The 14,423-nt window shown below is 41.4% G+C and overlaps 1 protein-coding gene across 6 annotated transcripts in view; it reads right to left on the bottom strand.

Moving 5' to 3' along the window:
- Window positions 1-14,423, bottom strand: part of LOC100093223 (splicing factor SWAP) — a 95,794-nt gene that overhangs the window by 25,144 nt on the left and 56,227 nt on the right. For all 6 annotated transcript variants that reach the window (XM_029048612.2, XM_029048611.2, XM_029048614.2 and 3 more), the window contains one exon: window positions 1,216-1,484. In XM_029048612.2, the coding sequence (XP_028904445.1) occupies window positions 1,216-1,484 (269 nt within the window). The remainder of the gene's footprint in view (window positions 1-1,215; window positions 1,485-14,423) is intronic.

The following is a 14,423-nucleotide window of genomic DNA, read 5'->3' on the forward strand; positions in this document are numbered from 1 at the left end:
TAAAAAAAAGTGTGTGTGTATGTGTGAGAATCACCTTTCCCTAAATAATAGGATCCCTTTAATCCTAATAATGATAATTGTGGTATTTGTTAAGTGCTTACTATATGCCAAGCACTGCATTAAGTGCTGGGATAGACAAAAGATAATCAGATCGGACACAGTCCCTGTCCTACATGGGGCTCCCAATCTAAGCAGGAGGGAGAACAGGTGTTGAAAACCATTTTTAGGATGAGGAAACTGAGGCAGAGAAAAGCTAAGTGACTTGCTCAAGGTCACACAGCTGGTAAGTTAGTGGCAGAGCTGGGATTAGAACCCAGGCCCTCTGACTCCTGGGCCTGTGCTCCTTCCACTGGACCTCATTGCTTCTCAGGAACTTGTGATCCACTTCCTATTTTTTTTCAAAATGGCAAACAGTTATTGCAGTGGAAACTACTGAGAACCCAGATATCAATTATAGGAGGATAGCTACACCTTACAATATAAAAGAAACATTTTAAATAGTTTATATGGTGTGAAAATTCTTGCAACACATTTAATAAATCAAAAGGACTGAGGAAAAGGATTTTCTTCACCTCCTGTTGGCAGCCACTATTTTACTGGTCAAAAGTAACCCAATGTGGCATCCCTGGAATTTACTGTTTGAAACAGGCTTAGCTAACAGATGTTCACTTGGGTTTTTTATATGACTGCTTCTTCGTGATCTTACCCCCAAAAATGGAGATTTTTTTTTTTGTCAAGTCAGTGACTGCTAGTGAGAAGTTGGAAATTTTAATTAAAGATGTGAACTGCAAAATACAGTTGTACTGCCTTTCACTATGTACACTGCAGAATGCCGTGCAAAACAAAATGGGTATGGCATTTTAAAATCATTCCATTACTTATTCAAAGTTTTGGTGTTCAAATTAAACATATCGAAAATGGTTTGTGTGGAATTCATTTATACAAATAAAACTGTTTTTCCATGCCATCTTGATACATATACCTATATATGTATCTATACACATAAAAGTAAATTGGATAAATGACCTGAAAAATCTAAACATTTTCTCCAGAAGTGATTAAATAACTTTTGAAGTACAGCTTTTTAGCTCTTCCAAACACTAAAAAAGCAATCACCACTACCCACCTAAATGAATCGTCACCATTCCTTGAAGTAAATGGAATGCGAACAATCGGGAAAAACCAATTAACAAAACTAAACTTGCGTATACCCACCTTGACCGCCGGACTGTTCTGTAGGCACTGGGAAGAGAATGCTTTGCTTTTGAATGTGACCGAGACCTGGATTTGGATGATGAGTGGTACTTAGAAGGGGATCGGGATCTTGTTCGAGATCTTTTTTTGTGCTTCTTCTTTTTCTTCTCTTTTTCTTCTGTGCGGGGAGGATCTTTACATTTGCTTGAAGGCCTTTCGGATGGTTTAACTTCTAAAGTAGGCAGTGGTCTGACCCCAGCCAATAATGTACACGGCATATTGTTTACTTCCTGAAAATGGAATCGTATTACTGATTAAAATGGGTACTACATGAATTAACTGGAAAAAATGCTTTCATTTCTAAAATATATTCTCATGCTACATTTTTTTTAAAGGTATTAGTTAAGTGCTTACTATGTGCCAGGCACTGTACTAAGCACTGGGTTAGATTCGAGCAAATCAGATTTTCCAGGATAATAGTTGGATAGAATCATCACCTTTTAATGACAGGTGAATGCAAATCCTAATACATGTTATAAGGAAGTAGTTGGTGATTTTTCACTAGGCTGATGAAAAATCATTACCATAGTGATTGTTCTGCATTAAAAAGAAGTCATTTTCTGGATTTGCAGGTATGTAAATGGAAGGAATGCTTTGTTAACTTGAAGAATATGCCTGTGAACCACTAATCTACTTTATGGTGTCCACCCGCCGCTGGAGAGGTGATTAGGTGGCTATGAAAATCAACTTCTGAAAGTACTCGAGTACAGAACACTCTGCTTGCAAGGACTTAAGGAAATAATAAACGAACATTTTTCCTTAAGTTTCTTAGAAGGAACTGCATAATTCTTCAGTAATTACTGAAATCGGAGAAAAACAAATCTGTGTTCCAGAAACCTTTCTACCAAACTACAGGTCTCTGGATTAATCAATCAATGAATCAGTGGTATTTATTGAGCGCTTACTGTGTGCAGAACACTGTACCAATCACCTGGGAAAGTACAATATAACAAACAGAGTTGGTAGACACATTCCTGGGCCACAGAAAGCGTATAACCTAGAGGGGGAAACAGACTTTAACACAAATAAATTACGAACTATAAACCAGAACATAGGAGCCGGAGGGTAAACAGGCAACAGAAGTCGCAGAAGGGAAAGGAAGGCGAGGAAAAGAGGGCTTAAAGGGGAAGGCCCCTTGATGGAGATGTGACCTTAATAAGGCTTTGAAGACGGGGAAAGTGGGGGTGTGACGTATATGGAGGGCGAAGGAGTTCCAGGTGGATGGGGGAAAGGGGTTGGCGGTGAGACAGGTGAGATTGGGGTAGTGAGTAAACTGGTGCTAGAGGAGTGAAGTGTGTGGGCTAAGTCGAAATAGGAAATCAGTGAGGCAAGGTAGGAGGGGGCAAGCTGATTGAGTGCTTTAAAGTTATTGGTAAGCAGTTTCAGTTTGATGCACAGGTCGATGGGCATCCCCTGGAGGTTCTTGAGGAGTGGGGAGACATAGTCTTGAATGCTTTTTGTTTTGAGAAAAAGGCACCAGAGTGAAATGAAGACTAGGGGTGAGACAGGAGGGAGAGAGGTCAGTGAGGAGGCTGATACAGTAATCAAGGCAGGACATAAATGCTTGGATCAACATAGCAATAATAATTGTGCTATCTGTTAAGCATTTATCATGTGCCACACACTGTACTAAGCTCCAGTGGATACAAACAAATCAGGTTGGACACAGTCCCTATCCTACGTGGGACTCTCAATCTCAAGTGGCATTTTAGAGATGAGGTAACTGAAGCCCAGAGAAGTGAAGTGACTCACCCAAGGCCACACAGCAGACAAGCGGGGGACCCGGAATTAGAACCCATGGCCTTCTGATGCCTGTGCTCTGTCCACTATGCCATGCTGCAGTTTGGAAGGAGAGGAAAGGGAGAAATCTAGCGATGTGAAGGTAGAACTGATAGGACTTGATGATAGATTGAATATGTGGGTTGGATGAGAGAGATGAGTCATGGTTATGGGTTTATCAGATGGACAGGAGAGTGGTACTGTCTACAATGTTGGGAAAGACAAGGGGAGGCCAGTGTTTGGGTGGGAAAATTTGTGTTTTGGACAGGTTTAATTTGAGATGTTGGCAGGCATTTAGATAGAGAGGCCTTGGCAGGATAAAAAGGTGAGACTGCAAAGGAGGAGAGAGGTCAGGTGGGATTGAGATTCAATTATTATGTAAGTATATGTTGCTTAAAAGAAGTTATATTGGCAAGTGAATATTTCAGTCAGGTATCAGGAAGCAAACTAGACACTTAAAGATTAAAAAGAAAACAATTCCTTACTCCCCAGCATTGTTTTCTTTTCATATGGGAAGAGACCTTTTTCTGAATCTCTTCATTTTATTAAGGACTGAACTAAAATGATGGTATTTTAATTCAGTTATGAAGTTAGAATATTTTGTATGCAAAGTGTTGCTATCCTAAAAGAAATATCTTTACTCTAAGGATAGAAGGGCCATTCCCCAAATCATGCTAAATGAAAATTTTTAACTCCAGACAATTAAACCTGGAACACTCTGAGATATGCTGAGAAATCTGCAATTTATCATTTTATGCCTCAGAGAACTCTGCCGTATAGTTTATTTAAAACAATTCAAGTCAGGTTCTACAGGTTTGCTCCGTATTATAAATGCTTTGACTTTCAAGCTGCTGCTTCCCAGTAACTGGATAAATCACATTCTTCCTTCTATAACCTCCACTCTGCATTACCCTGTTCGATACAGTGAGGCCTCATGTGAGTAAGTATGTTGACCTATGAAATTTATAAATCAGAAACTGGAAGTTCATTTGAACTCCCTTCTTTCCCTTTTACTTGTCATTATGAAAAGGATACACACAACGACATTTGGATAATTGGATATCAACTTTCTTTTAAATTATAGCCCACTAAAGTCTTGGGTTTCTCTAAGCCCTAATTGAGATTGGCTATTTTCTACAGTGTTTACATAAACTTCTACAATAATCCCTTACTATGGTAGTTTGCTTCAAGGACCAGAAATGATTTAGAGAATTACCACTTGAATTAAACACAAACATGCCTCATTATAGGACCAGCTACAGAAATGCTTTACAGGAGATTCTATTCAAATGGAACATAGTAATCTGAATTGTTTGACAATTTTAGTGTTAAGTTCTGTACTTCTAAATACATCTAGCAACCCATTCCTCCTTCTAACCCAACACTGGCCAAAAAATAACAGCCACACAAATGCCTACTTTCATTTCTATGGAGTTGGCCTTGTTCATTTCCTGACTCACTGAGACCACCCCGGCAATGATCGTTTTTTGAGTCTGCTAATTAATGGCAATGTAGGGAGAAGCAGCACAGCCTAAAGAACACAAAACTGGGAGTCAGAGAACCTGGGTTCCAATCCCGACTCCACCCACCACTTGCTTGCTGTGGAACTCCGCCACAGGTTCCTCATCTGTACGACAGAGATTAAATACCTGTTCTCCCTTCCCTTTACACTGTGAGCCCTATGTGGGACAGGGACAGTATATGATCTGATTGCATTGTATCCCTCCCAGGGCATAACAAAATATTTGGCACATAGTAAGCGCTTAAAAAATATCACGGTTGCAATTACTACTGCTACTCTTGGTTGTTCTTAAAAGGCAGAGGAGATACCAAGTTATGCTTCATGTCCTTAAAGAGGTTTGATTTGTCAATAGGGTGAAGCCCTACTGAGAGCTCACTTTCTCCAAGAGGCCTTCCCAGACTGACCTTCCCCTTGTCCCTCTGCTCCCTCTCTGTTCCTCCTCCGCCCTCTGCTCCCTCCCCATTTCCCTCTTCCCCTCCCCTCAGCTAAGCCCTTGTTCCCTCTGCTCCTTCCCCTCCCCTCAGCACTCTGCTCATTTGTATATATTTTTATTACTTTATTTATTTTGTTAATGAGGTGTACATCCCCTTGATTCTATTTATCGTGATTATGTTGTCTTATTTTTGTCTGTCTCCCCGATTAGACTGTAAGTCCGTCATTAGGCAGGGATTGTCTCTATCTGTTGCCGAATTATACATTCCAAGCGCTTAGTTCAGTGCTCTGCACATAGTAAGTGCTCAATAAGTACTATTGAATGAATGAGAAAATCACTACACAGACAAAAACTGATCAGATCATCCTGATCAGAACACCCTGATCAGAACACCCCATTCAAATCCACCTCACCAGGTCCTACGCCATATTCAAAGCCCTCTCCAAAAGTTGCCTCTTTCAAGAAACGTGGGCCATCATTAAATGGGCTACTGATGATGATGGAGTATAAATAATGAATAATGACGATATTTGTTAAGCATTTACTATGTGCAAAGCACTGTTCTAAGCGCTGGGGGGATACAAGGTGATCAGCTTGTCCCACGTGGCTCACCCACGTAGAGAAGCAGCGTGGCTCAGTGGAAAGAGCATGGGCTTTGGAGTCAGAGGTCATGAGTTCAAATCCCGGCTCGGCCATTTGTCAGCTGTGTGACTTTGGGCAAGTCACTTAACTTCTCGGTGCCTCAGTTACCTCATCTGTAAAATGGGGATTAAGACTGTGAGCCCCACGTGGGACAACCTGATTCCCCTGTGTCTACCCCAGCGCTTAGAACAGTGCTCGGCACATAGTAAGCGCTTAAATACCAACATTATTAAATACCAACACGTGGGGCTCACAGTCTTAACCTCCATTTTACAGATGAGGTAACTGAGGCACAGAGAAGTTAAGTGACTTGCCCAAAGTCACACAGCTGACAAACAGTGGAGCTGGGATTAGAACCCATGACCTCTGACTCCCAAGCCCGTGCTCTTACCACTGAGCCACGCTGCTTCTCATCAGATTATAATCATTATAATCAGAATATATTGAGATGATAATCAGAGAAGCAGCATGGCCTAGTGGATAGAGCATGGACCTAAGAGTCAGAAAGACCTGGTTTCAGTCCTGCCTCCACTACTTTTCTGCTGTTTGGCCTTGGGCATATCACTTCACTTCTTTGTGCCTCAGTTCCCTCATCTGTAAAATGGGGAATAAAACTGCGAGTCGCACTTGGGATAGGGTCTGTGTCCAACTCAATTTGCTCATATTCACCCTAGTGCTTAGAAGAGTGTATGGCACACAGTAAGCGTTTAACAAACACCACAGTTATTATTATTCACACATAAAGCAGAACAAGCAGAATTTACTGATCAAAATCTGCCTGATTACAGTCATAATAATTTAGAACCCAAGGGAGATAGGAAAGATTTAAAAGCCAAGACTGTCAAAGGAGCAAAATGGGAAAAAAAACCCTAGTAGGTTACTAAAGTAGAATTAAGCACCAGTTTGCATTCCTTTGTGATGGCTCTAAAATGCAACTACAGATTTTTCTTTTGGCAATTGTGTAATTGCCTATTACTGTCCAATGAATGTGCTCAACAATCTAATAAGCGCTTCACATTTAGAGGTTTAATGAAGTCTGAGTAGTCAAACCCAAACCAGAATTAAGTCTATGAGAAAAATCCCTTAAGAATATATTTACTGGCGTTTCATGCTTGCAATTTCAAATCTATTATACTTTTAATACTTAAACTTCAACAAAGATATTGTTCTCTTTTGTTGTGCACTGTGCTAAACACTGGCAGAGGTACAGGGTAATCAGATCAGATACAGACAGTCCCTGTTCCACATGGGGATCACTGTCTAAGAAAGAGGGAGAACAGGGACTTTCTCCCCATTTTACAGAAGGAAACTGGGAGTAGAGAAGTTAAAAAATGATAATAATAATAATGTTGGTATTTGTTAAGCGCTTACTATGTGCCCCGCACTGTTCTAAGCGCTGGGGTAGATACAGGGTAATCAGGTTGTCCTACGTGAGGCTCACAGTCTTCATCCCCATTTTACAGATGAGGGAACTGAGGCACCAAGAAGTTAAGTGACTTGCCCACAGTCACACAGCTGACAAGTGGTGGAGCAGGGATTAGAACCCATGACCTCTGACTCCTAAGCCCAAGATCTTTCCACTGAGCCACGCTGCTTCTCTACACTTGCCCAAGGTCAAGGAACACGTAAGTGGCAGAACCAAGCCTAGATCTCATGCTCTTTACCCTAGACCACGTTCAGTCACTCTGCACGCACAGACAGCATTCTCTATGAAGTTGTACAGAAGTGCATTCAAACAACTGAGCAACTGCTGCATGAAGAACATTGTACAAAGTGTTTGGGAATCAGTCAATAAATGGTATTCACTGAACATTTACCGTGTACATTAAGAGTTGGGAGAGTACAACAGAGTTGGTGACATACTATCTGCCCACAACGAGCTTTTAGTCCAGAGGGTAGGACAGCCGTTATAATATAATTTACTGATACGTACGTATGTACTTTCACCCACTCCAGTGCTTAGTACAGTGACTGGCAAATAGTGTTTAACAAATGCCATAAATATTACTGTGAAAAATTATGTGCTGTAGGGTGATGGGTAGGGTGAATACCAAATGCCCAAAGGGTATGGATCCAAGTGCAAAGATGAGGCAGAAGGGGGAGGGAGTTGGGCAAAACGGGGGGCATGTGGGGAAGATCTCTTGGAGGAGGTGTGACTTCAATAATGGCCTGCATAGCCAAGGAATTTTTATGTCTTTAAACATTTTGATTGTTTTTAATCTCCCTTCAAATCCTTTCTAAGCTAAAATAACCAAAATAGACACAAAATACCAATAAAGGAATGACCAATAAATATAATGAAAGGATTACTGTTCATCAGTTAAATAATTCCTCATACCAGACAAACAATTGAGCACTTAACATGCAGAGCATCATGTTGGCTTAAAATAACAAAATAAGAAAACACCATTATGCTCATGTTCAGCTTGGGGCCCAACCTAACACCCAGATATTTTTCTAAAACTAATGTAGCCTGTTACAGGTAGGATCCAAAAGACACCAATACATAGGTGTCTAATCACCTACAGTGTTATGCAGAGGTCTCATGCATCAATTCATGACAGCTGACTTTAGAACTAAAAGCTCTGAACTCTGCTCATGATATTCAAATATGAAAAACAAAACCACAGTAATTTTTATCTTATTTCTTAACAATAAAGGTCCATATTCTAATTTTAATGTTCATTCAAATGGCACATCCATAGCATTGTCTCTGAATCAGAAAATCAACTGGTTATTTTGACTGCCTCCAAATTTCTTTTTAGGTGATTTCCTTCATCTTTCCTCATGGTTTTCTTAGATTTTCTGCTTGAACTCAAAGATGACCAACCAAATAAATATTGTTTTAGATTGTCGTAGGAGGGCGTGACTATTGCCATGTATATTCAACAATGCCAAATTATTCTTCAAAAAAAAGGCAGCGATGCCTTTCAGGAAGTAGTTTTAATTCCTGAATAAAAAATGATTGAAACACATCTGTGCTTTAAAAAGCATTGTCACCCTAGAAAAAATACAACTTGTGTACTAACCATAGTACTGGGTAAAAAGTTGGTCCCACAAACTTTCTGTGGTCAATGAATGGCAAAAAATTCCATTCATCCATATCTGCAATACCAAATCTAATTAATTGATCGCTCATTTCTTTTCTATGGAAAACCAAATCTTGCAACCAGGAAATACATGTCAGGTACACAGTGGGGGAAAAAGAACAAGGAAAGGAATCAAAATCTGATACTTTGAATGTGGTGCGCTCAGAAATAAGGAAGTATCAAGGAAGCCCCAAGACCTTCTTATGGTTAAAAATAAATGATTCAAGAGATGTATTTTATACTTTCCAAATGCCCTCTTGTGGTTGAATTCTCATTCTAGTAGAATGAGGTCCCTTTAAATGAACAGATATCAGTGTTGTCCAGTGGTCAGTGTGTTAGACCACTCAGGACTTGGGGTTTCTGGATCTGCCTATGCCACTGGCCACCAACTGAGATTACGTGGGCAAGATGCTAATAACAATAATCGTAACTGCGGTATTTGTTAAGCGCTTACTAGGTGCCAGGCACTGTTACTGGTGCTGGGGTCGATACAATTAAATTGGGTTGGAACAGTCCCTGTCCCACATGGGGCTCACCACCTTTATGTCCATTTTACAGATGGCACAAAGTAATTAAGTGATTTGTCCAAGGTCACGGCAGACAAGTGGTGGAGCCAGGATCAGAACCCAGGTCCTTCTGTCTCCCTGGCTCGTGTTCTATCCACTAGGCCATGCTGCCTCTAAATCCTGATGGGCCCATTTCTATTTATAAAAGGGGGGGAAATATTTTAGGTGACACTAGCCATCTATGCCACTGGCATGAGCACAGGCACACCTGTGAAGAGGAAGGAGAGGGAGGGAGTTTTACTTGTACACGTCTGGTTTCAATTCAGAGTAAACGAGGACAGTGAATGGATTTGAACGGCTGATAAAGCTGAGGAGAGTTCCCCAGGCCAGGGAGGGCTATTCATGGTATTTGTTCATCACTCCCTAATGTACCGAACAACGTACTAAGGGCTGGGTTGCATACAAGACAATCAATAAAACCCTCTTTAGACTGTCCCCATTTTAAAACTTGTACCCATCTCTACTTAACTCCCAGGGATGAGAAGAAAAATGAGATGATACAGAAAAAGGCAATTTGAACTCAAGATAAACTTGGGAACATGTCTTTCAAAGATATGTATGAATCAAATACGAAATGTTAATAATTTGTATGATAGCTGCTTTTCCAACACAAAATCATCTCCAAGCAAAAACTGCCTTTTATATTTTGTACTCTTCAAAAGACCTCGTCTCAGTGAAAAAAGGAAGCATCACTTGACGATTTTACTGAATTGCCAGCTAAACTAAGACCGTCATGCAAATAAAGAATGTTTTCTAGGAATGTGTGCTGAGAGACTATTAGTTAGTCATGGAAGAAGAACATTAGGAACCGATAAATCAGTGGTACTTATTGAATGCTTACTGGGTGTACAGTGATTGGGAGTGTGTACTACAATAAAAAAAATTGGTTATGTTCCCTGCCCACAGGGAACTTACAGTCTAGAACCTCTTAAAAGTGGCACCTCTTAAAAGTGATGTGCTAATATTTTTTTAATCAATGAATGGAACTTATTGAGCACTTACTGTGTTCAGAGCACTACAGTACAGACGAGCCCACGTCTAAAGTCAATAGTGATATGAATTCAGAAATCACGTTAAGTTAAAAATATTTTAGCGTTTATACACCATTTACAGCAACTGCCAATTTAATTATACATATTTTTGTTTTGAGGCAATTAAAGTTATTTATCACCATCTGCCTCCAAAATTACATTTTTGAGAACAAATTTAACAACTACAATCTGTGCTACTACCCATCCAAGAAGATTTTTAAATAATCACAAATCTCATTTACATCTATTAAGAGCACGGGCCTAGGAGACAGAGAACCTGGGTTCTCATCCCAGCTCTATCCCTTGCCTGTCGTGTGACCTTGGGCAAATCACCAAACTTTTCTGTGCTTCAGTTACCTCATCTGTAAAATCAGACTCAGCGCATGTGGGCCAGGGACCGTGTCCAACCTGACGAACCTGTACCTACCCCAATGCTTAGAATGGTTTTAAGGAGTACCTAGGAAAAAAAAGTGGGAATCCAAGAAAACCCCAGAGACTTGAAGAACTGAGAAGTTAAGTGCATCACAAAGACAGAATGGCCGTAGGAGTGAAGTAACAGCACACAGCAGGTTTTTTGGGGGGAAATCAGCAAAAATGATCAAGTAATTGAGCTGAAATAATGAAATGGGGGAAAAACAATGGCTTTGAAGCCTCTGATTCTAGGAGCAGCTATTTTAAAACAAAGGACATTTAGGGGAAGCTCCTGATGCAGAGATGTGACTTCTGCTGTTTGGACCCTGGAAGATAGGGAGTAGAGGCTTTACCCTAGGGGAGTTTTGTTGGCTCTGGACCTTAGAGAAGTACCTCTCTGAGGTAAGCATTGTGGCTCAGTGGAAAGAGCATGGGCTTGGGAGTCAGCGGTCATGGGTTCGAATCTCAGCTTTGCCACTTGTCAGCTGCGTGACTGGGCAAGTCACTTAACTTCTCTGTGCCTCAGTGGCCTCATCTGTAAAATGGGATTAAGACTGTGAGCCTCACGTGGGACAATCTGATTACCCTGTGTCTACCCCTGTGCTTAGAACAGTGCTCTGCACATAGTAAGCACTTAAATACCAACATTATTATTATTGTTATTATTTCCATGTTGAAAGGGGATATTCTGAAGAGAGACTGTAGGTAGTGGAGGCTGGGTCCCAGATGTGTCCAATGAGACAAACTGTTCATTTGTTTTCTTTGCAAATGCATCGTTCTCAGGAATGTCATTACCAGGAACTAATGGACTTGTTTTTGTATTTATGCAAAGCTAAAATCAAAGAAAGAATAATATAATTATGGTCCAGGTGATCAGTTTTTCTCCAAACCTCAAAACCTACAGAATTTACCAAATGTGTCTCCAACTCCTCTGCTGTGAACACTCTTTTTAGGCCAGGACCCAGGGGGTGGAAAATAAAGCCAGTAGACGTAAAGGTGTTTGGGGACGTGTCCATATCGGGCAGGGGACAGGGGAGCTGAAAACTGGTCATTCCTAGGCCTGAAGAAGGCCCACATGGGATGAGAAGCCCAGGGATGAAGTGCTTATCTGAGGTAGGACCTGAAAAGTAACACCATAGGAGACAAATAGCCAGGAAGATGGAGGTGATACTTGATAGGTCAAAAAGAGAAATAATCCATCTTTCACTTAGGTACATCAGGGTAACAATGAGAGCTTCATCAGATGAAAGAAAGTTAATTAGAATCACATAGCCAGAAGCACTACTGATAGGACAGTAAGAAGTGAAACCTAACTGATCACTTTACTTTAGAAAGCTGTGTTCAAATTATCATGCTTTGGTGGCATACTCACTGAATTCCTTCAGACTATCAAAAGGAACTTGGCAATTTGCTATTTTGGCAGTGACCCTCTGTTCTGTTCTTGGTACAGTGCTCTGCACATTGTAAGCTCTCAACAAATGCCGTTGATTAATGGATTGGAAATGATGTAAAAAGGATCTTGAGAATTTGCCGTTTTGGCAGTGCCCCTTTGCTCGGGATCACCTTCTCTTCTTAGTTCCTACTTACTCCCTGGTGAGGTCATCTTCCCCAATGCTCTCAGCTTCAACCAAAGCCTCTACAGGTTTGACTCCCAAATTTACCTCGCTAGCCCTGACTTCCCATTTTCTCTGTGATCTTGAATTTCCTCCTGCTTCCGGAATATCTCTACCTGGATGTCGCGTCAATATCTCAAGAGCAGGATGTCCAAGACTAAACTTCTCATCTCTCCCCACTCCCACCATTTTTAATGGTATTTGGTAAGTGCCAGGCACTGAACTAAGCACTAGGGTAGATTCAAGTAATCAGGTTGGACCCAATCTATGTCCCACAAGGGACTCAGTGTCTTAATCCCCATTTTCCAGATGAAGTAACTGATGTACAGAGAAGTGAAGTGACATACCCAAAGTCACAAAGCAAATGGTGGACCTGGGATTAGAACCCAGGTACTTCCGACTCCCACGCCTGTGCTCTATCCAGTACGCCATGCTACTTCCCTTCCTAATCCTCCCCTCCATCTAACTTGCCCATCACAGACAACAATTCTACCTCCTGCCCCATCCCTCAAACCTTTATCCTTGTCTTCTTCCCTTCTTTCAATACCCACATCCAGTCAATTCCTTCATCTTGCTTTGTCTGTAGCACTCATTTCCAATCAATCCATTAACCAATGGCATCCGTTGAGAGCTTACAATGTGCAGAGCACTGTACCAAGCACTTGGGAGAGTAGAGTGTAACAGAATTAGCAGACATGTTCCCTGGCCACAACGAGCAGATATTCTAGAGGGAGGGTCCAGGTTTCTTCCCTGTCTCTCCAACCAAATGGACCCCATGCTTGTCTAGACACCTCTGAATCCCAGCTTGATTACTGCATCGGCCTTCTCAATAATCTCCATGATTTCTGGTCTCCCTCCTTTACAGTCCATACTTGGTTCTGCTGCCTGGATCATTTTTCTAAAATACCACTCTGCACACCCCACCGTCTCAAAAACACCCAATGGCTGCCCATTCCCCTCTCCATCGAGCAGAAACTCCTAATAAGGCACTCAATCAATTGTTTCCTTCCTACTTATCTGCTCTCTTCTCCCACTACATCCCAGTTCTCTCTTTCTATTACTCTCAAATTAACCTATTCAATGTGGCTCATTTTCATCTCTCCCACCGTCCACTTCACGCTCCTGGAACTCCCACCCACACCACCCCTGATAGGGCCCAGCTCGCCCTATATTCAAAGTTTTTCTGAATTTACATCAATTAATTGTATTTACTGAGTGTTTACTGAGTGCAGAGCACTGTTCCAAGTGCTTGGGAGAGTACAATACGTTCATTCATTCAACAGCATTTATTGAGCACTTACTATGTGCAGAGCACTGTACTAAGCGCTTGGAATGAACAAGTCGGCAACAGATAGAGACAGTCCCTGTCATTTGACGGGCTTACGGGCTAATCGGGGGAGACAGACAGACGAGAACAATGGCAATAAACAGAGTCAAGGGGAAGAACATCTTGTAAAAACAATGGCAACTAAATAGAATCGAGGCGATGTACATTTCATTAACAAAATAAATAGGGTAATGAAAATATATACAGTTGAGCAGACGAGTACAGTGTTGAGGGGATGGGAAGGGAGAGGGGGAGGAGCAGAGGGAAATGGGGGGAAAAGAGCAGAGAGGTGAGGGGTGGTAGAGGGAGTAGAGGGAGAAGGGGAGCTCAGTCTGGGAAGGCCTCTTGGAGGAGGTGAGTTTTAAGTAGGGTGTCTCCAGGAGGCACTTGACAATTCTTTTCTAACCTCCTCATATTGGCAGGGATAACACCTACAGATTCTAATACACTCTCCCAAGCACCCACTGCAGTGCTCTGTCATCAGTAAATGCTCAAAAAATAGTACTGATGGATTAAAGCAGTGTGGCCAAGTAGCAAGAAAATCAGAGGACTAGGGGTCTAATCCTGGCTCAGCCAATTGTCTGCTGTGTGACCTTGGGCAAGTTACTTCACTCCTTTATGCTTTAGTTTTCTCATCTGTGCAATGGAGGTTACTTAGACTGTGAGCCCCGGGTGGGACAGACACTTTGTCTTATCAGCATATTTTTTTTCTACCCCAGTGCTTACTAAAGTGCTCGACACAGTAATTACTTATCA

Source organism: Ornithorhynchus anatinus, chromosome 2, assembly GCF_004115215.2.
Source record: "Ornithorhynchus anatinus isolate Pmale09 chromosome 2, mOrnAna1.pri.v4, whole genome shotgun sequence".
Lineage (NCBI taxonomy): Eukaryota > Metazoa > Chordata > Mammalia > Monotremata > Ornithorhynchidae > Ornithorhynchus > Ornithorhynchus anatinus.